Source organism: Mytilus trossulus, chromosome 2, assembly GCF_036588685.1.
Source record: "Mytilus trossulus isolate FHL-02 chromosome 2, PNRI_Mtr1.1.1.hap1, whole genome shotgun sequence".
Taxonomy (NCBI): Eukaryota; Metazoa; Mollusca; class Bivalvia; order Mytilida; family Mytilidae; genus Mytilus; species Mytilus trossulus.
The window spans coordinates 80,417,381-80,443,841 of record NC_086374.1 but is presented as its reverse complement, the minus strand read 5'-3'; the positions used below and the strand labels follow the sequence as shown (position 1 = coordinate 80,443,841).

At 31.3% G+C, this 26,461-nt stretch overlaps 1 protein-coding gene across 1 annotated transcript; it reads left to right on the top strand.

The window, feature by feature from the left end:
• The first annotated feature begins 15 nt into the window (after positions 1-15).
• On the top strand, positions 16-23,084 carry LOC134708099 (phosphatidylinositol N-acetylglucosaminyltransferase subunit C-like). Its single transcript, XM_063568402.1, has 7 exons — positions 16-130; positions 2,725-2,794; positions 3,191-3,345; positions 15,111-15,279; positions 18,394-18,541; positions 19,668-19,834; positions 22,802-23,084. The coding sequence occupies exons 1-7, from the start codon at positions 25-27 to the stop codon at positions 22,854-22,856; spliced, it is 870 nt and encodes a 289-aa protein (XP_063424472.1). The 5' UTR covers positions 16-24; the 3' UTR covers positions 22,857-23,084.
• Positions 23,085-26,461: the final 3,377 nt, after the last annotated feature.

The window sequence follows — 26,461 nt, the reverse complement described above, 5'->3', positions numbered from 1 at the left end:
ATTTTATATCACATGACCACAAAAATGGTAGACAAGCAACAAAAGCGATGGAGGAAAATTTTGTACGAAGACCAAAGAGTTCCAGACAATTATGTAGATTCGTCGTTTTTAGATGAACTCCAAAAGAACCGTATGATCAATTTCACAACTTATTTAAAACGGTATCGGTTCCGTTCGCCCTTCTAGTCAAATCGGCACCTAGTTAATTCGGCAGAAAAATGTTGTTTTGTTTTCGGTTTTCGGTCATAGGACTGTTAAAAGAGCAGCAATGAAGATAGGACTTGTAAAAAAATTATTAATGCAAAATAAATAATAAGTCTTCTGAATAGAGTAATACATAAACAACACATTGTCACATATTTGTGATATAGAATTTACTTAAATGATCATCCAAAATCTGCTTTTCAGGTCTAGCCAGTAACAAACTTCTCTATTACTCTGTCAATATTCACACTGAAATTCCCATAAATATGCAGTAATGCTAGTAACTGTCATTGTTCGTTGTTGATCATACATTTGTTTTCAACATACATAGTACACTGATAGAATTGAATTAGTCAAAATACATGCCAGGTCAGTTTCGTATGTCTCAGACAATGTTGAGATTCATTATTTTGTTATATTTCCTTCAACACAATGAAGCAGATATAGGGCAAAGAAGTGATTTTCTGATAATACTAGACGCGACTCAACTCTCTAGTTCCCTTATAATATATGGTCTATGAACACAAAAAATAATAAGACTTTCCAATACTGTTTTGGCTTGTTTGCAGGGTGATTGGCTCCGGTAGTATATTGACCACATCGCCTCACCCTATTTTCAACAATATTGAAGGGTTCTGATAATTTTATCATGTCTAATATGATTGGTACGTCTCATTCCAATCTGATGAACCGTACACAGTAAAATGTGCTCCAAAACATGTCTTAGGCTGAGTATTACGAATTCAAATCTTGTAAAAGTTACAAGTTTCTGTCTGCAAATGGTCTGATTTTTGTCGAGCCTGCATTTTTTGTTGCAGAAAGCTCGACATAGGGATAGTGATCCGGCGGTGGCGGCGTTAGCTAACTTCTTAAAAGCTTTATATTTTAGAAGCTGGAAGACCTGGATGCTTCATACTTTGTATATAGATGCCTCATGTTACGAAGTTTCCGTCCAATGTCCTTGACCTCATTTTCATGGTTCAGTGACCACTTGAAAAAAAAAGTTCAGATTTTTTGTAATGTTGAATTCTCTCTTATTATAAGTAATAGGATTATTATATTTGGTATGCACGTACCTTGCAAGGTCCTCATGCCCGTCAGACAGTTTTCACTTGACCTTGACCTCATTTCATGGATCAGTGAGCAAGGTTAAGTTTTGGTGGTCAAGTCCATATCTCAGATTCTATAAGCAATAGGGCTAGTGTATTCGGCATATGGAAGGACTGTAAGGTGTACATGTCCAACTGGCAGGTGTCATCTGACCTCATTTTCATGGTTCAGTGGTTATAGTTAAGTTTTTGTGTTATGGTCTGTTTCTCTTATACTTTATGCAATAGGTCTACTATATTTGTTGTATGGAATGCTTGTAAGGTGTACATGTCTAGTGGGCAGATGTCATTTGACCTTGACCTCATTTTCATGGTTCAGTGGTTATAGTTAAGTTTTTGAGTTTTGGTCTTTTTATCTAATACTATATGCCATAGGTCAACTATATTTGGTGTATGGAAATATTTTATGATCTATATGTCAGTCCCGCACTTTTTATTTGACCATGACCTTAATTTCACGGTTCATTGCACAGTGTTAAGTTTTTGTGTTTTGGTCTTCTTTTCTTGAACTATTAGTAATAGGTCAACTATATTTAATGTGTGGAAGAATTGTTAGCTGTACATGTCTGCCTGGCATGGTTCATCTGACCTTGTCCTCATTTTCATGGTTCATTGGTCTTTGTTTAGCTATCTTCGTTAATGCTAAGTTTATGTGACAGTTGTAATAAAGCTTTATACTTAGGACTATCGACATAATATCAATGATTAGTAAAGAAGGCGAGACATTTCAGTGTGTGCACTCTTGTGTAATAATCTCCAATAATCATGATAAAACTTTTATTTTGAAACCGACTGCTGTAAATTAATGATATTTCATCAATTAAAGAAGGGGGGTAGGAGGAGTCCTGCTCCCAAAATTCTGGTTTTAAAAACACGAATCCCGAAATCCAGGGCTTAGAAATACAAAATCCTGAGGTCCCGAAATTCTAAAAAAGAATTCCTGGATCCCGAAAGGGTCAATCCCAAATCCAGAGCTTAAAAACATCCGATCCCGGATTCCTGATTAAGGTCCTTTCCCCCCTCATTTAAAAGTGACAACATTATGTTTCCTTTAACATGTTTAACATTCAATTTATAAATTTATATTTTGCCATTTTTTTTTTTGCATGCTGAATCTATGTACAGACAACTGCATGTTAGCTTATAGGGAGCTACGCGCCTGCATTTATAGATTGAAAAATTGTATAAGAAATCAGCTTGATCACAGTATTTGACCTCTAGACTATGGTGACTTCTTATTGATTAAAGTTGAGTCATTATGTTGTTGAGAATTGATTTTCAGGGTCTGCATTATAAATTAAATAGTTTAGGCTTTATCATGTATATCTCAACAGGAGCAATGTGTATTTTAAGACCTGATATTTAAACAATGTATTACAGGAAAACATAATTTCTGTTACTTCTTTTTCAGTACATACAAGGAAGTATGATTATTGGACAGTTTGTGAACAATCAGGAGAAGTAACTCAACAGATAAGCAGGTATTAAATGTTAACTGGGTAAATGCAAGTCAGCTTAAGCTTTGATCACTATTGATAAAATTTATCATTGAAATATTGAAACTTTGAAGATGTGTAGATGTGCATATCGACAGGAAATTATGATTCCGTTATTTATATATGATTGATGTCCTTTTGAACTTAGAATATTAAACATACTGCAGTAGATTTTTTTTATTGCAACTCCACACAACAGAATTTTTAAATAAAAAAGATTCTAACAAATTTGGGTACAGACAACAAATTTGGATACAGGCATCAGACTGTGGTTTTTGAAAACACCGGGGCCTCCATTCATGTATTGGCTTCTTGAAAAAATCCCTATGTATAACTATTTATTATTTCAAAGATATTTTTCTTGCTTTTTATTTTTGGAAGTCTAGGACTGTTTGTTGTGGCATATGTATACATGGAGAATGGCTGGTTATCACCACACACTTTGTTTACCATAACAACGACCTTGACCTGTATAGGATACCTGTTAAAAGTGTACATAGATCATTACTACCAAGACACAACATCTAACAGAACATGTATGTATAGTCGTAACTTATTAAAAGTGTATATAGATCATAACTACCAAGCATTGCCAAGACAAAACCTCTAACAGAACATGTATGCATAGTCATTATATAACTCAATATGAAGACACAACATTTTGCACAACGACATTAGTAATTAAGACACAATTGGTAAAAAGAATCAATTAAACTCATAAAAAGGACCACTAATATAAAAACTTCATATCAAAAATAAAGAAAATAAGCAGCTACACCAGAAACTAAAACCTAAAGAAAGGGATATCATCTGTCATTAGGCCCATGAGTTGGACACTAAATAGGTACACATATCAAAGGTATATCCCTGTAATTAATGTTAATTTGATTATCTTTGAATAATATTGATGTTTCCTGTCTTAAACAGATACATTGTATCATAAAGTTGTATAGATAAAAAACAATCAAAACCTTATGGGACTGACTTGATATCTAAATGTTCCAAGCCTCAGCACTACCATTTTGGATACACAAAATATAGTATGCGAGTTGGGCATCTTTGTGCTATGGACACATTCTTGTTTTAATAGTGTAATGTTGATGTATCTGGTTTTTAACATTTATTATTTATTTCAGTGTTAGATGATATCAAGACTGCACTGGTTTTTAACATTTATTATTTATTTAAGTGTTAGATGATATCAAGACTGCACTGTTTTTTTTAACATTTATTATTTATTTTAGTGTTAGATGATATCAAGACTGCACTGGTTTTTATACGACCGCAAATTTTGAAAAAAATTTCGTCGTATATTGCTATCACGTTGGCGTCGTCGTCGTCGTCGTCCGAATACTTTTAGTTTTCGCACTCTAACTTTAGTAAAAGTGAATAGAAATCTATGAAATTTTAACACAAGGTTTATGACCATAAAAGTAAGGCTGGTATTGATTTTGGTAGTTTTGGTCCCAACATTTTAGGAATTAGGGGCCAAAAAGGGCCCAAATAAGCATTTTCTTGGTTTTCGCACTATAACTTTAGAAAAAGTGAATAGAAATCTATGAAATTTTGACACAAGGTTTATGACCACAAAAGAAAGGTTGGGCTTGATTTTGGGAGTTTTGGTTTCAACAGTTTAGGAATTAGGGGCCAAAAAAGGGCCCAAATAAGCATTATTCTTGGTTTTCGCACAATAACTTTAGTTAAAGTAAATAGAAATCAATGAAATTTAAACACAATGTTTATGACCACAAAAGGAAGGTTGGTATTGATTTTGGGAGTTTCGGTCCCAACAGTTTAGGGATTAGGGGCCAAAAAGGGACCCAAATAAGCATTTTTCTTGGTTTTCGCACCATAGCGTTAGTATAAGTAAATAGAAATCTATGAAATTTAAACACAAGGTTTATGACTATAAAAGGAAGGTTGGTATTGATTTTGGGAGTTTTGGTCCCAACAGTTAAGGAAAAGGGGCCCAAAGGGTCCAAAATTAAACTTTGTTTGATTTCATCAAAATTGAATAATTGGGGTTCTTTAATATGCCGAATCTAACTGTGTATGTAGATTCTTAATTTTTGGTCCTGTTTTCAAATTGGTCTACATTAAGGTCCAAAGGGTCCAAAATTAAACTTAGTTTGATTTTAACAAAAATTGAAACCTTGGGGTTTTTTGAAATGCTGAATCTAAAAATGTACTTAGATTTTTGATTATTGGCCCAGTTTTCAAGTTGGCCCAAATCGAGGTCCAAAATTAAACATTGTTTGATTTCATCAAAAATTGAATAATTGGGGTTCTCTGATATGCCAAATCTAACTGTGTATGTAGATTCTTAATTTTTGGTCCAGTTTTAAAATTGGTCTAAGTTAAAGTGCAAAGGGTCCAAAATTAAACTAAGTTTGATTTTAACAAAAATTAAATTCTTGGGCCTCTTTGATATGCTGAATATAAACATGTACTTAGATTTTTGATTATGGGCCCAGTTTTCAAGTTGGTCCAAATCAGGATCTAAAATTATTATATTAAGTTTTGTGCAATAGCAAGTCTTTTCAATTGCATAGTATTGTGCAATGGCAAGAAATATCTAATTTCACAATATTGTGAAATAGCAAATTTTTTTTAATTAAGAGTTATCTTTCTTTGTCCAGTATAGTAAGCAAGAAATATCTGCAAGAATTTTTTTTAATTGGAGTTATCTTTCTTTGTCCAGAATCAACTTAAATCTTTGTTATATACAATATACAATGTATATTCACTTTTTACTACCAACTGATAAATTTAAATAATCTTTACCATTCAGTGATAACAAGCAGTTTTTTTACATCTTAATATTTTATGATGTATTTAAATGAGTAGTAATTGTTGCAAACTCCATTAGAATATTTTAATTGAAATTAGTTTTGGAATAAGGGAAAGGGGGATGTGATTAAAAAATTGGGTTCATTTTTTCTCATTTGAAATTTCATAAATAAAAAGAAAATTTCTTCAAACATTTTTTTTGAGAGGATTAATATTCAACAGCATAGTGAATTGCTCTAAGAGAAAACAAAAATTTTAAGTTCATTTGAATATATTCATTCTGTGTCAGAAACCTATGCTGTGTCAACTATTTAATCACAATCCAAATTTAGAGCTGAATCCAGCTTGAATGTTGTGTCCATACTTGCCTCAACCGTTCAGGGTTCAACCTCTGCGGTTGTATAAAGCTACGCCCTGCGGAGCATCTGGTTAACATTTACTATTTATTTTAGTGTTAGATAATATCAAGACTGCACTGTTTTTTTAACATTTACTATTTATTTTAGTGTAAGATAATATCAAGACTGCACTGGTTTTAACATTTTTTATTTATTTTAGTGTTAGATAATATCAAGACTGCACTGGTTTTTAACATTTATTATTTATTTTATTGTTAGATAATATCAAGACTGCACTGTTTTTTAACATTTATTATTTATTTTAGTGTTAGATGATATCAAGACTGCACTGTTTTTTAACATTTATTATTTATTTTAGTGTTAGATGATATCAAGACTGCACTGTTTTTTAACATTTATTATTTATTTTAGTGTTAGATGATATCAAGACTGCACTGTTTTTTAACATTTATTATTTATTTTAGTGTTAGATGTTATCAAGACTGCACTGTTTTTTAACATTTATTATTTATTTTAGTGTTAGATGATATCAAGACTGCACTGTTTTTTAACATTTACTATTTATTTTATTGTTAGATAATATCAAGACTGCACTGGATTTTAACATTTATTATTTATTTTAGTGTTAGATAATATCAAGACTGCACTGGTTTTTAACATTAATTATTTATTTTAGTGTTAGATGATATCAAGACTGCACTGGTTTTTAACATTTACTATTTATTTTAGTGTTAGATAATATCAAGACTGCACTGGTTTTTAACATTTATTATTTATTTAAGTGTTAGATGATTTCAAGGCTGCACTGGTTTTTAAGTACTATTTATTTTAGTGTTAGATAATATCAAGACTGCACTGGTTTTTAACATTTATTATTTATTTTAGTGTTAGATGATATCAAGACTGCACTGGTTTTTAACATTTACTATTTATTTTAGTGTTAATATCAAGACTGCACTGATTTTTTAACATTTACTATTTATTTTAGTGAAAGATAATATCAAGACTGCACTGGTTTTTAACATTTACTATTTATTTTAGTGTTAGATAATATCAAGACTGCACTGATTTTTTAACATTTACTATTTATTTTAGTGTAAGATAATATCAAGACTGCACTGGTTTTTTACATTTACTATTTATTTAAGTGTTATATAATATAAAGACTGCACTGGTTTTTAACTTTTATTATTTATTTTAGTGTTAGATGATATCAAGACTGCACTGGTTTTTAACATTTATTATTTATTTTAGTGTTAGATGATATCAAGACTGCACTGTTTTTTAACATTTATTATTTATTTTAGTGTAAGATGATAACAAGACTGCACTGGTTTTTAACATTTACTATTTATTTTAGTGTTAGATAATATCAAGACTGCACTGGTTTTTAACATTTATTATTTATTTTAGTGTTAGATGATATCACGACTGCACTGTTTTTTAACATTTATTATTTATTTTAGTGTTAGATGATAACAAGACTGCACTGGTTTTTAACATTTACTATTTATTTTAGTGTTAGATAATATCAAGACTGCACTGGTTTTTAACATTTATTATTTATTTTAGTGTTAGATGATATCAAGACTGCACTGGTTTTTAACATTAATTATTTATTTTAGTGTTAGATGATATCAAGACTGCACTGTTTTTTAACATTTATTATTTATTTTAGTGTTAGATGATTTCAAGGCTGCACTGGTTTTTAATATTTACTATTTATTTTAGTGTTAGATAATATCAAGACTGCACTGGTTTTTAACATTTATTATTTATTTTAGTGTTAGATGATTTCAAGGCTGCACTGGTTTTTAATATTTACTATTTATTAAAGTGTTATATATAATATAAAGACTGCACTGGTTTTTAACATTTATTATTTATTTTAGTGTTAGATGATATCAAGACTGCACTGGTTTTTAATATTTATTATTTATTTTAGTGTTAGATGATATCAAGACTGCACTGGTTTTTAACATTTACTATTTATTTTAGTGTTAGATAATATCAAGACTGCACTGATTTTAACATTTATTATTTATTTTAGTGTTAGATGATATCAAGGCTGCACTGGTTTTTAATATTTACTATTTATTTAAGTGTTATAAGTAATATAAAGACTGCACTGGTTTTTAACATTTATTATTTATTTTAGTGTTAGATGATATCAAGACTGCACTGGTTTTTAACATTTATTATTTATTTTAGTGTTAGATGATATCAAGACTGCACTGGTTTTTAACATTTACTATTTATTTTAGTGTTAGATAATATCAAGACTGCACTGATTTTAACATTTATTATTTATTTTAGTGTTAGATGATATCAAGACTGCACTGGTTTTTAACATTTACTATTTATTTTAGTGTTAGATAATATCAAGACTGCACTGATTTTAACATTTATTATTTATTTTAGTGTTAGATGATATCAAGACTGCACTGGTTTTTAACATTAATTATTTATTTTAGTGTTAGATGATTTCAAGGCTGCACTGGATTTTAACATTTATTATTTATTTTAGTGTTAGATAATATCAAGACTGCACTGGTTTTTAACATTTACTATTTATTTTAGTGCAGATAATATCAAGACGGCACTGGTTTTTAACATTAATTATTTATTTTAGTGTTAGATGATATCAAGACTGCACTGTTTTTTTAACATTTACTATTTATTTTAGTGTTAGATAATATCAAGACTGCACTGGTTTTTAACATTTATTATTTATTTTAGTGTTAGATAATATCAAGACTGCACTGTTTTTTAATATTTATTATTTATTTTAGTGTTAGATGATATCAAGACTGCACTGGTTTTTAACATTTACTATTTATTTTAGTGTTAGATGATATCAAGACTGCACTGGTTTTTAACATTAATTATTTATTTTAGTGTTAGATGATATCAAGACTGCACTGGTTTTTTAACATTTACTATTTATTTTAGTGTTAGATAATATCAAGACTGCACTGGTTTTAACATTAATTATTTATTTTAGTGTTAGATGATATCAAGACTGCACTGTTTTTTTAACATTTACTATTTATTTAAGTGTTAGATGATATCAAGACTGCACTGTTTTTTAACATTTACTATTTATTTTAGTGTTAGATAATATCAAGACTGCACTGGTTTTTAACATTTATTATTTATTTTAGTGTTAGATAATATCAAGACTGCACTGGTTTTTTACATTTACTATTTATTTTAGTGTTAGATGATATCAAGACTGCACTGGTTTTTAACATTAATTATTTATTTTAGTGTTAGATGATATCAAGACTGCACTGGTTTTTAACATTTACTATTTATTTTAGTGTTAGATGATATCAAGACTGCACTGGTTTTTAACATTAATTATTTATTTTAGTGTTAGATGATATCAAGACTGCACTGGTTTTTTAACATTTACTATTTATTTTAGTGTTAGATAATATCAAGACTGCACTGGTTTTAACATTAATTATTTATTTTAGTGTTAGATGATATCAAGACTGCACTGTTTTTTTAACATTTACTATTTATTTAAGTGTTAGATGATATCAAGACTGCACTGTTTTTTAACATTTACTATTTATTTTAGTGTTAGATAATATCAAGACTGCACTGGTTTTTAACATTTATTATTTATTTTAGTGTTAGATAATATCAAGACTGCACTGGTTTTTTACATTTACTATTTATTTTAGTGTTAGATGATATCAAGACTGCACTGGTTTTTAACATTAATTATTTATTTTAGTGTTAGATGATTTCAAAACTGCACTGGTTTTTTACATTTACTATTTATTTAAGTGTTATATAATATAAAGACTGCACTGGTTTTTAACATTTATTATTTATTTTAGTGTTAGATGATATCAAGACTGCACTGGTTTTTAACATTTATTATTTATTTTAGTGTTAGATAATATCAAGACTGCACTGGTTTTTAACATTTACTATTTATTTTAGTGTTAGATGATATCAAGACTGCACTGGTTTTTAACATTTTTTATTTATTTTAGTGTTAGATGATATCAAGACTGCACTGATTTTTATACGACCGCAAATTTTGAAAAAATTTTCGTCGTATATTGCTATCACGTTGGCGTCGTCGTCGTTGTCGTTGTCGTCGTCTGAATACTTTTAGTTTTCGCACTCTTACTTTAGTAAAAGTGAATATAAATCTATAAAATTTTATCACAAGGTTATTGACCACAAAAGGAAGGTTGGTATTGATTTTGGGAGTTTTGGTCCCAACATTTTAGGAATTAGGGGCCAAAAAGGGCCCAAATAAGCATTTTCTTGGTTTTCGCACTATAACTTAAGCTTAAGTTAATAGAAATCTATGAAATTTTGACACAAGGTTTCTGACCACAAAAGAAAGGTTGGGATTGATTGTGGGAGTTTTGGTTTCAATAGTGTAGGAATTAGGGGCCAAAAAAGGGCCCAAATAAGCATTATTCTTGGTTTTCGCACAATAACTTTAGTTTAAGTAAATAGAAAATAATGAAATTTAAACACAATGTTTATGACCACAAAAGGAAGGTTGGTAGTGATTTTGGGAGTTTAGGTCCCAACAGTTTAGGAATTAGGGGCCAAAAAGGGACCCAAATAAGCATTTTTCTTGGTTTTCGCACCATAACTTTAGTATAAGTAAATAGAAATCTATGAAATTTAAACACAAGGTTTATGACCATAAAAGAAAGGTTGGTAATGATTTTGGGAGTTTTGGTCCCAACAGTTTAGGAATAAGGGGCCCAAAGGGTCCAAAATTAAACTTTGTTTGATTTCATCAATATTGAATAATTGGGGTTCTTTGATATGCCGAATCTAACTGTGTAAGTAGATTTTTAACTTTTGGTCCCGTTTTCAAATTGGTCTACATTAAGGTCCAAAGGGTCCATAATTAAACTTCATTTGATTTTGACAAAAAAATCATCGGTTGGGTTCTTTGATATGCTGAATCTAAAAATGTACTTAGATTCTTGATTATCGGCCTAGTTTTCAAGTTGGTCCAAATCGGGGTCCAAAATTAAACTTTGTTTGATTTCATCAAAAATTGAATAAATGGGGTTCTTTGATATGCCAAATCTAACTGTGTATGTAGATTCCTCATTTTTGGTCTTGTTTTCAAATTGGTCTACATTAAGGTCCAAAGGGTCCAAAATTAAACTTAGTTTGATTTTAACAAAAATTGAAATCTTAGGGTTCTTTGATATGCTGAATCCAAACATGTACTTAGATTTTTGATTCTGGGCCCAGTTTTCAAGTTGGTCCAAATCAGGATCTAAAATTATTATATTAAGTTTTGTGCAATAGCAAGTCTTTTCAATTGCACAGTATTGCGCAATGGCAAGAAATATCTTATTGCAAAATATTGTGAAATAGCAATTTTGTTTTTTAATTAGAGTTATCTTTCTTTGTCCAGAATAGTAAGCAAGAAATATCTAATTGTAAGAATTTTTTTTATTTGGAGTTATCTTTCTTTGTCCAGAATCAACTTAAATCTTTGTTATATATACAATATACAATGTACAGTATATTCACTTTTTACTACCAACTGATAAATTAAAATAATCTTTACCATTCAGTGATAACAAGCAGTTTTTTTACATCTTAATATTTTATGATGTATTTAAATGAGTAGTAATTGTTGCAAACTCCATTAGAAATTTTAATTGAGATTAGTTTTGGAATAAGGGAAAGGGGGATGTGATTAAAAAAATTGGGTTCAATTTTCTCATTTGAAATTTCATAAATAAAAAGAAAATTTCTTCAAACATTTTTTTTGAGAGGAATAATATTCAACAGCATAGTGAATTGCTCTAAGAGAAAACAAAAATTTTAATTTCATTAGAACACATTCATTCTGTGTCAGAAACCTATGCTGTGTCAACTATTTAATCACAATCCAAATTAAGAGCTGAATCCAGCTTGAATGTTGTGTCCATACTTGCCCCAACCGTTCAGGGTTCAACCTCTGCGGTCGTATAAAGCTACGCCCTGGGGAGCATCTGGTTAACATTTATTATTTATTTTAGTGTTAGATGATATCAAGACTGCACTGTTTTTTAACATTTACTATTTATTTTATTGTTAGATGATATCAAGACTGCACTGGTTTTTAACATTTATTATTTATTTTAGTGTTAGAGGATATCAAGACTGCACTGATTTTTAACATTTATTATTTATTTTAGTGTTAGATGATATCAAGACTGCACTGGTTTTTAACATTTATTATTTATTTTAGTGTTAGATGATTTCAAGGCTGCACTGGTTTTTAACATTTATTATTTATTTTAGTGTTAGATAATATCAAGACTGCACTGGTTTTTAACATTTATTATTTATTTTAGTGTTAGATGATATCAAGACTGCACTGGTTTTTAACATTTATTATTTATTTTAGTGTTAGACGATATCAAGACTGCACTGTTTTTTAACATTTTTTTATTTTAGTGTTAGATGATATCAAGACTGCACTGGTTTTTAACATTTATTATTTATTTTAGTGTTAGATGATATCAAGACTGCACTGTTTTTTAACATTTACTTTTTATTTTATTGTTAGATAATATCAAGACTGCACTGGTTTTTAACATTTATTATTTATTTTAGTGTTAGATAATATCAAGACTGCACTGGTTTTTAACATTTATTATTTATTTTAGTGTTAAGAGTTTATTCCGATAACCTTTGTAAGTACAATGGTATACAGAAAATAATAACAACAAAGTTACCCTCAGTCACAACTGTGAACATGAGGTTTACATAGAAATATTTAAATATGTACCGGATTGTCTATAAAATAAAAAGTTTGATAGCAAAGTAATATTTTGACGAAATTAAGTTCCCTTTTCACTTTTGAATTGAACAAACTTGCTTTCATGTACAGCACATTTTAGTTAAGAGTTGTGTAGATTCAGATTCATGACTTGGTGTTAGTCTTTTGTTACAGTATAGTTGTGTATTTTGCAGATTCATGATGCTGTCGGCACATGCGTATTGTAGTTTTTCGTTTCCAGATCTAGATGTTTCCATATTCGGTTTGAATAGATTACCATCGATAAACAGCTTGTCTCTAACCAACAGTACTTTCCTCTTTTCTCTTCTGGCCTGTTTTGTCACCGGGTATAACATTTTTCATTTTTGTTCTATTTCTTTTGGAAATTGTTCTTGCACTCCAAAATGTGTCCCTTTTAATTTGAATCCATTTTTTAATACAATTTCTTTGTCCTTAGTTGAAATGAATTTTGCCAAAATTGGACGATTACCTTCGCGACCATTTTTCCCGAATCTGTGAACTGTAACGAAGTTGATTTTTTTGTCAATGTTTAACTTTTGTTTAATAAAGGAATTAATTGTATGTTCTGTGTTTTCTTCTGAGTGAAATTGAACTCCAGTAAAGATTAGGTTGTTTTTCATTGAGCGCCACTTTAGCCCAATAACATCATCTTCAGTGTTACTCAATCTGAATTCTACGTTGTCATTACGATCTTTCTGTTGCAATTCTGCAGTTTTTAAACTTGTTATGTTTGAAATGTTTTCTCTACACCGGTCCACCACTTTGTGCATTAAGTGACCCATGTTTTCAGCGCTCGTTTCCATTTCATTGCTCCTTTTCATGACAGACTCTAAATTATTTTCTATGTCATCGACTCTATGGGCAAGTGAGTTAACCGTGCTTTGTATTACAGTAATCTTCTCAATTTGCTTTTCAAATTTATCGAATCGATGCTGAAGATCGCGAACAACTTCTAATAAACTGTTTAGAACCGTAGCAGTTTTGGTATCTAAACTATATTCAGACATTATTATTTCACAAACAGTTTTTCTAGTTCTATACAGTTTTACTTTATCAACAAGTATAACATCGGTATTAATGTATCAATGCATTGTATCTAAGGCGCCATATTCAAAACAATCTTCAGAACAATAGGATACTATTGGAGACGGTGCTACGTCAAGATAATTGTATCGTTGATTTACAATTTTCCCAAATTCTGTTAGTTGGCATTGATTTTTATATATAATAAGTTTGCATTTTAACGAATTGTCCTTTTACTGAATACTGTTGCACTTTTCATTCAGAATAAGTTCTTAAATTTACCGTAAATTCCTCTTTTTTCGGGAGCTCAAATTTCCCTGCCGTTCCTTAGCAGTACATCCGGTTTCAATCGTTAGATAATATCAAGACTGCACTGTTTTTAACATTTATTATTTATTTTAGTGTTAGATAATATCAAGACTGCACTGGTTTTTGTCGAGCCTTCGACTTTAGTCGAAAAAGCGAGACTAAGCGATCCTACTTTCCGTCGGCGTCGGCGTCGTCGTCGGCGGCGTCCACAAATATTCACTCTGTGGTTAAAGTTTTTGAAATTTTAATAACTTTCTTAAACTATACTGGATTTCTACCAAACTTGGACAGAAGCTTGTTTATAATCATAAGATAGTATCCAGAAGTAAATTTTGTAAAAATAAAATTCCATTTTTTCCGTATTTTACTTATAAATGGACTTAGTTTTTTCTGCGGGGAAACATTACATTCACTCTGTGGTTAAAGTTTTTAGAATTTTAATAACTTTCTTAAACTATCCTTGGTCTGAACCAAATTTTGACAGAAGCTTATTTATGATCATAAGATAGTATCCAGAAGTAAATTTTGTAAAAAAATAAATCCATTTTTTCCGTATTTTACTTATAAATGGACTTAGTTTTTCTGCGGGGAAACATTACATTCACTCTGTGGTTAAAGTTTTTAAAATTTTAATTACTTTCTTAAACTATCCTGGGTTTGTACCAAACTTGGACAGAAGCTTATTTATGACCATAAGATAGTATCCAGAAGTAAATATTGTAAAAAGATAACTCCATGTTTTCTGTATTTTACTTTTAAATGGACTTAGATTTTCTTCCAGTTAACATTACATACAGTCGGCAGTTTAAGTTTTCAAACATTAATTAGATTCATTAACTATCCTAGATTTTTACCAAACTTGGACAGAAGCTTCTTACAATCAAAAGATAGTATCAAGAGGAATTTTTTTATTGATTTTTTTCCTCATTTTTTGTTGAGACTGCGATTTACAGCAAAAGTAGGCGAGACACTGGGTTCCGCGGAACCCTTACAAATTTTTAACATTTATTATTTATTTCAGTGTTAGACGATATCAAGACTGCACTGGTTTTTGCTGGTTTCAGTTATGGATTGTCACCTGTTCTAGTTTCCTTAACAGAGACAATATCAACAGATACAATATATGCCATGACAGCCATGATGTTGCTTGGCAACCTTGTATTTCATCATTATGGTGCCAATGCAGCATTGTAAGTAATTAAAGTATTGCTAAACATGAAAGAGCATCAACCTAAAAAAAAACAACATATATATCATGTACATGTTATCAGTTTTACCTAAAAGAGAGGAATTGAAAACATTCAAGCTGTAAAAATGTTGAAGATTTAAATAGTTAAATAACAAATATACTGAACTCCAAGAAAAATTCAAATGGCAAAATCAAAAGATGAAACACATCTAATGAATGGAAAACAATTGTCAAATTCCTGACTTGGTACGGGCATTTCTTTATGTATAAAATGCTGTATTAAACCTGGTTACACTTGTATGAGAAAAAAAAGAGATATTTAGAAGCTCACAAGTTGTAATTGAATGACAAGCCATGGGACAAAACAAAATATGACATACAAGTTCATTAAACACTACATATGATAAAACAAGAGTGCACGCGCTGAAATGTCTCGCCTTCTGTACTAATCATTGATATTATGTTGATAGTCCTAAGTATAAAGCTTTTTTACAACTGTCACATAAACTTAACATTAATCAAGAAAACTAAACAAAGACCAATGAACCTTGAAAATGAGGTCAAGGTCAGATGAACCATGCCAGTCAGACATGTACAGCTAACAATGCTTCTATACAACATATATAGTTGACCTATTACTTATAGTTGAAGAAAAAAAGACCAAAACACAAAAACTTAACACTGTGCAATGAATCGTGAAAATGAGCTCAAATAAAACCTACCCGACTGACAAAAAGATAATAAAGATAATAAAATATTTCCATACACCAAATATAGTTGACCTATGGCATATAGTATTAGATAAAAAGACCAAAACTCAAAAACTTAACTTTGACCACTGTACCATGAAAATGAGGTCAAGGTCACATGACATCTGCCGGCTAGACATGTTCACCTTACAATCATTCCATACAACAAATATAGTAGACCTGTTGCATTTAGTATGAGAAAAACACTCCAAAACACAAACACTTAACTATAACCATGAAAATGAGGTCAAGGTCAGATGACACCTGCCAGTTGGACATGTACACCTTACAGTCCTTCCATACACCGAATATACAAGCCCTTTTGCTTATAGTATCTGAGATATGGACTTGACCACCAAAACTTAACCTTGTTCACTGATCCATGAAATGAGGTCGAGGTCAAGTGAAAACTGTCTGACAGACATGAGGACCTTGCAAGTTACGCACATATCAAATATAGTTATCCTATTACCTATATTAAGAGAGAATTCAACATTACAAAAAATCTGAACTTTTTTTTCAAGTGGTCACTGAACCATGAAAATGAGGTCAAGGACATTGGACATGTGACTGACGGAAACTTCATAACATGAAGCATCTATATACAAAGTATGAAGCATCCAAGTCTTCCACCTTCTAAAATATAAAGCTTTTAAGAAGTGAGATTACGTTGCTGCCGCCGCCATAGCTGCTGCCGCCATAACCGCCGCCACTGCTGCTGCCGCCGGATCACTATCCCTATGTCGAGCTTTCTGCAACAAAAGTTGTGATGAACACATATATATGGTAACAATACAATACATTGTACACTGTTGCTCCAGAAAGGAACTCAAGTCTGCTCCTCTTGTTGCACCCATGACACTGTTCATGGTAAGACAAGTTCAGGGATCAGTTTCATTCGGTGATGTCATAATCGAGGACAAAAGAGTACAGAATTGTTGTTACTTCAATTGTACATATATATGTGTTCATCACAGATATCCCATAATTGTTAACCAACTGTATGAAACCTCAACCATTATGGTCCCTAATTGAGCAAAGCTATTATGATTGAATGGGTGTCTCAGCTTGATACTGATATAGTTATGCCAAAGCTGTATGATATTCTCTGTTAAAGTTTTCCAGTTTGAATAATACTTCTATAATCATAATAAATCATTATATTTGTAAAAATATTGAGTAAAAGTTTTGACAGGTGTATTATCGTGATTATGATTATACCTAATATCCTGTTTGTAAAGTTTTTTTGCTACAAAAAAATAAATAAAATTGAGAATGGAAATGGGGAATGTGTCAAAGAGACAACAACCCGACCAAATAAAAAACAACAGCAGAAGGTCACCAACAGGTCTTCAATGTAGCGAGAAATTCCCGCACCCGGAGGCGTCCTTCAGCTGGCCCCTAAACAAATATATACTAGTTCAGTGATAATGAACGCCATACTAATTTCCAAATTGTACACAAGAAACTAATATAAAAATAATACAAGACTAACAAAGGCCAGAGGCTCCTGACTTGGGACAGGCGCAAAAATGCGGCGGGGTTAAACATGTTTGTGAGATCTCAACCCTCCCCCTATACCTCTAACCAATGTAGAAAAATAAACGCATAACAATACGCACATTAAAATTCAGTTCAAGAGAAGTCCAAGTCTGATGTCAGAAGATGTAACCAAAGAAAATAAACAAAATGACAATAATACATAAATAACAACAGACTACTAGCAGTTAACTGACATGCCAGCTCCAGACTTCAATTAAACTGACTAAAAGATTATGATTTCATCATATGAACATCAGGCACAATCCTTCCCGTTAGGGGTTTAGTATCATACCATCATAACATATATGAGAAGAACATAACCCGTGTCATGCCAACAACTGTTTTTAGAATAAATGTCTTTAGTTCCGACGCAAAGACCTTATCAGTGACTCAATATTAACACCAAAATATGCAATCTTTAATGACTTGACAACAGTATCGTAATTATATCCCTTCTTAATCAGTCTATTTAAAGGTTTTGTAAGTTTCTGAGGTGAATACTGACACCTTTGTGCTTTATAAAGAATATTTCCATAAAAAAATGGATGTGAAATACCTGAACGTATAAAAAGTTTGAGTCTGTGATTGTTCTGCACACACTCTCACGTAAATCATAGTTTAATGCTCTATACAAGGAACCAACCAAACATCACTTCTTTTGAAAGGAAGTTTAGAAAGGAACCAGCCAAACATCATCTCTAAGGAAAGGAAGTTTAGATTATAATAGAAGAATTTACATGCAGATACTTTTCTGTAGAAATCAAAACTATAGTTAGGCTTTAAAATTGTTCAGTTTGATTTAATGAAGATACTTTTACTTTCAGAGTATCAGAAGCATTATCATTAAATGCAGGCTTGTTTGCATCAGTTTGTCTAGCCTCAAGATTACATACCACATGGCACTCATTTTCTACTGTTACATTCTCAATAGAAATTTTTGGCTTGTGGCCAATGTTGAGAAGAAACCTCAGGGTTGGTATATTTAATATTTGGTATAATTATTCATATATAATACCTTAAATGGATAACTTGCGATCATACCACATATCCTTATTTTTCATAAGTTAGCACACTGTTATTGAATAAACATCCTTGATGAACAGCATATCAATAATTGGTCAGGACTGATAATATTATATTATCTTATGCACTCTTATAATTGTGGGGTACCAATTTTTATGGTTTACATCAAGGGCTTTATCCACAAAATTTAAATGTGCAATGAAATATAACTGCAGATATCCACTTCAAGACATGGACAGACCTCAATGTATTGTATGTTTTAAAATATGGATGTGGGCATATAATCTAGTGAATACATTGAATATTAACAACTGCAATATGCACTATACATAATGGATATACAACTTCAGAGAGGACTTTACCCATTTAAGATCATTTATAATCTTTCAAAAACCTCACGCTTTATTTCTCATGAAAAAATTACATATTTGTGACAATTTATTTTGATTTTATTTTTCTACTTACAAAATTTACAAAAATAAATTTCTCCCCAAAGTAAGTGGAATTACAGTTTAGCATAATAAGATTGACTCACAGTGGCAATAAAATAAAAGATGATGTACGATTGCCAATAAGATAAATTCACACATTACTATTCACAATACATCAAATGATTTTGAAATTATGCTAAAATGATCACTCAAAAACTTCTTTCTTTTTATGCAGAATAGAAATGGGAAAAATGCAAAAAATATTTTCGAAACATATTATAAAAAGCTTCCTTTCAAATTTCAAAGTATCTCAGGAAGGTTAAATAACAAGTTAGTAATGTCTTAAAAACTTTAAACCTAGGCTACATCTAAACTTTAATTGCAGACAAAATTCAAGTATGTAGTATGGCTATATGTCTTACTTTCTAGAGTTTTGTCGACAGCTATACTAGAATTGATACATTGGACGGCTGCTATGGCCTTTGTTAATATATATTTATTTTTATTTAACTAAAGTGGAACAGGATTTCCAGAGCACATAAGTGGTGAAGTTTTGGTGAACTTCTTAATCTCAATCTATATTTGTGTGTCTTTCATTACCTTGTGTTTTAATTTCCCATTGTTATTTTCTTATTCTTTTACAGAAACATATTCCACAGACACAAAGATGGTTAACATTCCTGCTCATGATCATTACCAGCATGTTACTATGGACATTTTCTACAGTGGCAGCCATATTTTATATTACATTATTTCTTTTCATCACATTCATTTGTCCTGCATGGTTAGTCAGTCTTCAGCCATTGAAAAAGTAAGTATATAATTATAATATTATACATATATTGGAGATAACAGACTATTTTGGCAGATCAAGCTATTTTTACAATATATCAATGTTTGAATTACAATAATTTCATTTTAAATTCAACATGTTTTCTGATTGGCTGAAATTTTTTTGTTTATCAGCTCATAGACATAATTTTGTCATGTTACTGTGATGTCATTAAATTTCTTTCAAGATTAACTCCTCAAAAATGGAATTTGAATTAAAATACAATTGTTTAAGGAAATGACTGTAATATGTATTCTGTCTATCTATATATACATGTAACCTCAAAAATGTGGTGCACACTTTTAAATAACCCACAACACATTATTCAGTGTGCGCCACATTTTTATGCCCCACCTACGATAGTAGAGGGGCATTATGTTTTCTGGTCTGTGGCTTCCTTCGTCCGTCTGTTCGTTCGTCCCGCTTCAGGTTAAAGTTTTTGATGAAGCTGAAGTCCAATCAACTTGAAACTTAGTACACTTGTTGCTTATGATATGATCTTTCTAATTTTAAAGCCAACTTAGACTTTTGACCTCAAATTCACGGTCCACTCACTGAACATAGAAAATGAAAGTGGGAGTTTCAGGTTAAAGTTTTTGGTCAAGGTAGTTTTTGATGAAGCTGAAGTCCAATCAATTTGAAACTTAGTACACTTGTTGCTTATAATATGATTTTTTCTAATTTTAATGCCAAATTAGACTTTTGAACCCAATTTCACGGTCCACTTAAAATAGACAAGAGTGCACACACTGAAATGTCTCGCCTTCTTTACTAATCATTGATATTATGTTGATAGTCCTACAGATAAAGCTTTATAACAACTGTCACATAAATTTAACAAACCAAGAAAACTAAACATTGTCCTTTGAACCATGAAAATGAGGTCAAGGTCAGATGAACCATGCCAGGCAGACATGTACAGCTAACAATTCTTCCATACAACAAATATAGTTGACCTATTGCTTATAGTTTAAGAAAAACAGACTAAAACACAAAAACTTAACACAGAGCAATGAACCGTGAAAATGAGGTCAAGGTCAAATAAAACCTGCGCGACTGACATAAAGATAAAAAAATATTTCCATACACCAAATAAAATTGACATATTGCATATAGTATTAGAAAAAAAGACCAAAACTCAAAAACTTAACTTTGACCACTGAACCATGAAAATGAGATCAAGGTTATATGACACCTGTCAGCTAGACATGAACACCTTACAATCATTCCATACACCAAATATAGAAGACCTATTGCGTACAGTATAAGAAAAACAGACCAAAACACAAAACTTAACTATAACCACTGAACCATGAAAATGAGGTCAAGGTCAGATGACACCTGCCAGTTGGACATGTACACCTTACAGTCCTTCCATACACTGAATATACTACACCTATTGCTTATAGTATCTGAGATATGTTCTTGACCACCAAAACTTAACCTTTTTCACTGATCCATGAAATGAGGTAGAGGTCAAGTGAAAACTGTCTGACGGGTATGAGGACCTTGCAAGGTACGCAACATATCAAATATAGTTATCCTATTACTTATAATAAGAGAGAATTTAACATTACAAAAAATATTAACTTTTTTTTCAATTAGTCACTGAACTATATATGAAAATGAGGTCAAGGACATTGGACATGTCACTGACAGAAACTTCGTAACATGAGGCATCCACATACAAAGTATGAAGCATCCAGGTCTTCCACCTTCTAAAATATAACTTTTAAGAAGTGAGCTAACACCGCCGCAGCCGCAGTAGAAGCCGCCGCCGTAGCAGCCACCGTTGGATCACTAGCCCTATGTCAAGCTTTCTGCAACAAAAGTCGCAGGCTCGACAAAAATGAAAGTGCAAGTTTCAGGTTAAAGTTTTTGGTCAAGGTAGTTTTTGATGAAATTGAACTTGAAACTTAGTACACTTTTTGCTAATGATATGATCTTTCTAATTGTAATTCCAAATTAGATATTTACCCAATTTCACGGTCCATGGAACCTGGAAAATGATAGTGCAAGTGGGATATCCATGTTCTTTGGACACATTCTTGTTTATTTTATTTCTTCATATATAGAAAAAATATTACAGCCATTCCTTAAATAGGTTAATTTGAACATTTTTCAATAAGTTTTGCAAGTACCATATGAGTAGCATGAGGTCAAAGAAAGTTATTGACACTTACATTTTGGTTTGTATTATGGTTAAAAAAAGTTACTTTTTTTTTTTTTAAATATTTGAAGATATTGTTGATTGATTTAAATGATTATTGAATAAAATTTGTGAAGATAAATAAGAAATATGAATTCTCATAAGTTAGTCCAGTCAATCAAGTATAGATTTGACCCTAACCTTGAGAAATTGCAACAGAGGATATTAAAGTTTTAATCTTAAGTATTTTATCCCAAATTTACACAGAAAAATAGTCCCGAAAAAATCTAACTTGAGGAAAACTAAAAAAATCAATATTTAAAACCCTATGGAGATTTGCATTGATAAGGGAGATAACTCTGCCAATTTTTTCTTCTTCAGAAATATCAATAAAAATTGATACATCCTTATATTCAATAGAATGTATTGATTCTTGATATTTTAGCTGTCTTTAGAGTATAACAAACAACTCCAAATGCGTTTTCATATCTTTTATCAAGCTACAACCTAGATTTCATAATTCATTTCATAGGAGATTGAAAATGTAAATTTGAGTTTTCCTCAATTTAGGGGACTTTTTTCTATGTATATTTGGGGCTTAATGCTAAAGATTAGAACTTAAACATTTTCTGTTGCAATTAGTTTGAGGGTTCAAACTTAGTTCGACTGGACTAGGTCTAATATTATACATTACAAGAACACTCACAACTATATATGGATACAAAGACTTGGGAAAAGTATGAATAATAAAATTCCATGTATGAGAAACTATGAAATACTTTTATTTTATTTTTCAGTAATATACATGGACCATGGGATGAGGCTGTGATAGAAGAAAAGAAAGTTAGCTGATGACGGATATGAATAAGTTACAGAATAGCTTTCTCTTTGTTTAAGTTAAATGAATTTGTGGTGAACAGTGTCAGACCAGTGATATTTTCATATTCGTGATATTGTAATTAATGTTTAACCTTGAATGTAACATGCAGTTTTATAAAAGGCAAACACATACAATACCGAGTGTCCTCAGTGGCTTGATTTACAATTTGATTGTGAAAAATAAAATTATGATATTTGAAATGATTGTTGACGATTTTTAATGAATCCATCACTTTGTCTAGATGTAATAGTCTATAAAACTATCTTCTTATGGTGAGAGGGGGACTTAATTTTCACTAGATGTTACAGATATTAAAACGACACATACAATGACCATAATCTTTTTCAAAAATCTTTTCCTCTGATATGTTTAAAACTATTGAGCTAAATTTAGCCAAACTTGGCCACAATCATCATTTGAAATACTGTAAAAGCAGAAATTTTTGTGGAGGATTTAACTTTGTTTATTTAGTGGAAAGAATATATATACATTAAATAAAAAAAAAACACGAAAATTTAAGCTCCATATAATATTAATACCACTTACATTTTAGGAAACTATGAAATTAAATCCCCATGAAATCTTATACATGTATACAGACAAAACCATGAAATTTTAACCCCACGAAAATTATTGTTTCTGCAGTATCTAACTAGTTTTAAAAAAGTGTCTTATGACCCTATCTGTAAATCCATAAAGTGTCAAACCCTGTTCTGACATGGCTTTATATAGAACATAGGGGTGAAATACTAGTTTTTGTTGAGCCTGCAACTTTTGTTGCAGAAAGCTCGACATAGGGATAGTGATTGGCAGCGGTGTTAGCTTACTTCTTGACAGCTTTATATTTTATAAGGTAGAAGACCTGGATGCCTCATGTTACAAATTTTCCGTTAGTCACATGTCCAATGTCCTTGACCTCATTTTCATGGTTCAGTGACTACTTGAAAAAAAAGTTTAGATTTTTTGAAATGTTAAATTCTCTCTTATTATAAGTTATTGGATAACTATATTTGGTATGTGTGTTCCTTGCAAGGTTGCCCGTCAGACAGTTTTTACTTGACCTCGACCTTATTTCATGGATCAGTGAAGAAGGTTAAGTTTTGGTGGTCAAGTCCATATCTCAGATACTGTAAGCAATAGGTCTAGTATATTCGGTGTATGGAAGGACTGCAAGGTGTACATACTGGCAGGTATCATCTGACCTTGACCTCATTTTAATGGTTTAGTGGTCAAAGGTAACTTTTTGAGTTTTGGTCTATTTTTCTAATACTTTATGCATTAGGTCAACTATATTTGGTGTTTTGAAATATTTTATGATCTATATGTCTGTTACACAGGTTTTATTTGATATTGACCTCATTTTCACGGTCCATTGCTAAGTGTTAAGTGATTGTGTTTTGGTCTGTTTTTCTTAATTTATAAGCAATAAGTTAACTATATTTAATGTATGGAATGATTGTAAGGTGTACATGTCTAGCTGACAGATGTCATCTGACCTTGACCTCATTTTAATGGTTTAGTGGTCAAATTTTTTCTAATACTTTTTACATTAGGTCGACTATATTTGGTGTATTGAAATATTTTATGATCTATATGTCTATTACGCAGGTTTTATTTGATCTTGACCTCATTTTCACTGTCCATTGCTAAGTGTTAAGTGTTTGTGTTTTGGTCTGTTTTTCTTAATTTATAAGCAATAAGTCAACTATATTTGTTGGATTGAAGAATTGTTAACTGTACATGTCTGTCTGGCATTGTTCATCTGACCTTGACCTCATTTTCATGATTCATTGATCAATGTTTTGTTTTCTTGGTTAATGTTGAGTTTATGTGACAGTTGTAATAAAGCTGTATATTTAGGTCTATCAACATAATATCAATGATTAGTAAAGAAGTGGAGACATTTCAGTGTGTGCACTCTTGTGTCTATTACAAATGAATAAAAAAAGTCTCAAATAGCCAGGTTGCAATATTTAAGACAATGTCCAACCCTGATGAAAATGATCAGCAAAACAAGATTAACAGTTATATTAGTCAGCATGACCAAAATCTGATTGGAGTTGTGGGTCTTTAATGACTACTGTTACACATTTTTGCTTTTGGTTCGTTGGGTGTATCATAAACACTATAAAAGATTGATACACACTTTAGATATCTGCTCACCCTTCTGGAACACCTGAGATCATCCCCCAATAAACACTATAAAAGATTGGTAAACACTTTAAATATCTGCTCACCCTTCTGGAACACCTGAGATCACCCCCTCCCCCCCCCCCCCCCCCAATAAACACTTCAAATATTTGCTCACCCTTCTGAAGCACCTGAGATCATCCTCCAATAAACACTTTAAATATCTGATCAACCTTCTGGAACACCTGAGATCATCCCCCAATTTTGGTTTCTGGTTGCTCAGTCTTTTAGTGTTCAATGTTGTGGTTTGTGTACTTTTGATTGTCTCTTAGTCTGTTTTTCCTTTTTTATTTTTACAACATGGCATTGTCAGTTTTTGAATTATGAGTTTGAATGTCCATTTGGTATCTCTGGCTGCTCTTCCTCAAATATGTTTAATTATGCCAAAATCATAGACACTATATAGAAGTGATTGTCCTGAAATGAAGATTTTTTTTTACCTTTTTTGTGTTTTGATCAAAAACTAAAGATGACAAGACACTGTACAGAGAAGAAACAAGTGAAACTGCGAGCTACTGCTCACTGATGATACCCCGGCCGCAAGTGGATAATATTAATAGTGTAAAAATATGCAAGTGTTCGGTAAACAGGAGGTTGTCGAGTGATGAATCTGAAAACGCATCACACGGTACATCACACGGTATAGCTGACTTATATAAATCATGAAACCAAATTTCAGAAATCCTTGTATTGTAGTTCCTGAGAAAAATGCGACGAAAATATTCATGGGACGGACGGACTGATTGACAGACTGACGGAAGGACAGACAGAGGTAAAACAGTATACCCCCACTTTTTTAAAGCGGGGATATAATTATCACTTACTCATTAGCAATACAAGATGAACAAAAAAGACTTCAATTCTATTCTAGACTATAATGATGGAGAGTGTTCATTGTTGAAGATGCACTGTGTAAAACAAGTTGAATCCCTAACTCTTTGGACCATCTTGTTCCATAAGCCATCCTTTTCCATTTGCTGTCTAAAAAACAGAATAGTTCAGTCCCTCCTCCATTGTCCTAGAAATCTTTTCTTCTTACAATGGCCTGAATTCTTTATACAATAAAAACATGTTATAAACCCTGATGCCAACCTTAATTGACTGGGATAGTTATTCACTATGCAAGTCTTATTGTGTACATGTAAGTAAGAAGATGTGCAGGTATGATTCCCAATGAGATAAATTGCTTCACCAGGCGCAGCTGGATATGACCGCAGAGGTCCAAGCCTAAACAGTTGGGACAAAAATGGACACAATATTTGCGCTTGATACAGGTCTGAATTTGGATTGTAATTAAATATTTGAAACATAAAAGGTTTCTGACACAGATTATAACTGTAGTCAAAGAACTTGGAACATGTTGAATTGGTTATAAAATTTTAATTCA

Excerpts from the sequence above, each read along its gene's own strand:
- LOC134708099 (XM_063568402.1), top strand. The coding sequence starts at position 25 with ATGGTAGACAAGCAACAAAAGCGATGGAGGAAAATTTTGTACGAAGAC. Across the intron at positions 3,346-15,110 it reads CACAACATCTAACAGAACAT|TGTTAGACGATATCAAGACT; the intron begins GTATGTATAGTC and ends TATTTATTTCAG. Across the intron at positions 18,542-19,667 it reads TGTTGAGAAGAAACCTCAGG|AAACATATTCCACAGACACA; the intron begins GTTGGTATATTT and ends ATTCTTTTACAG.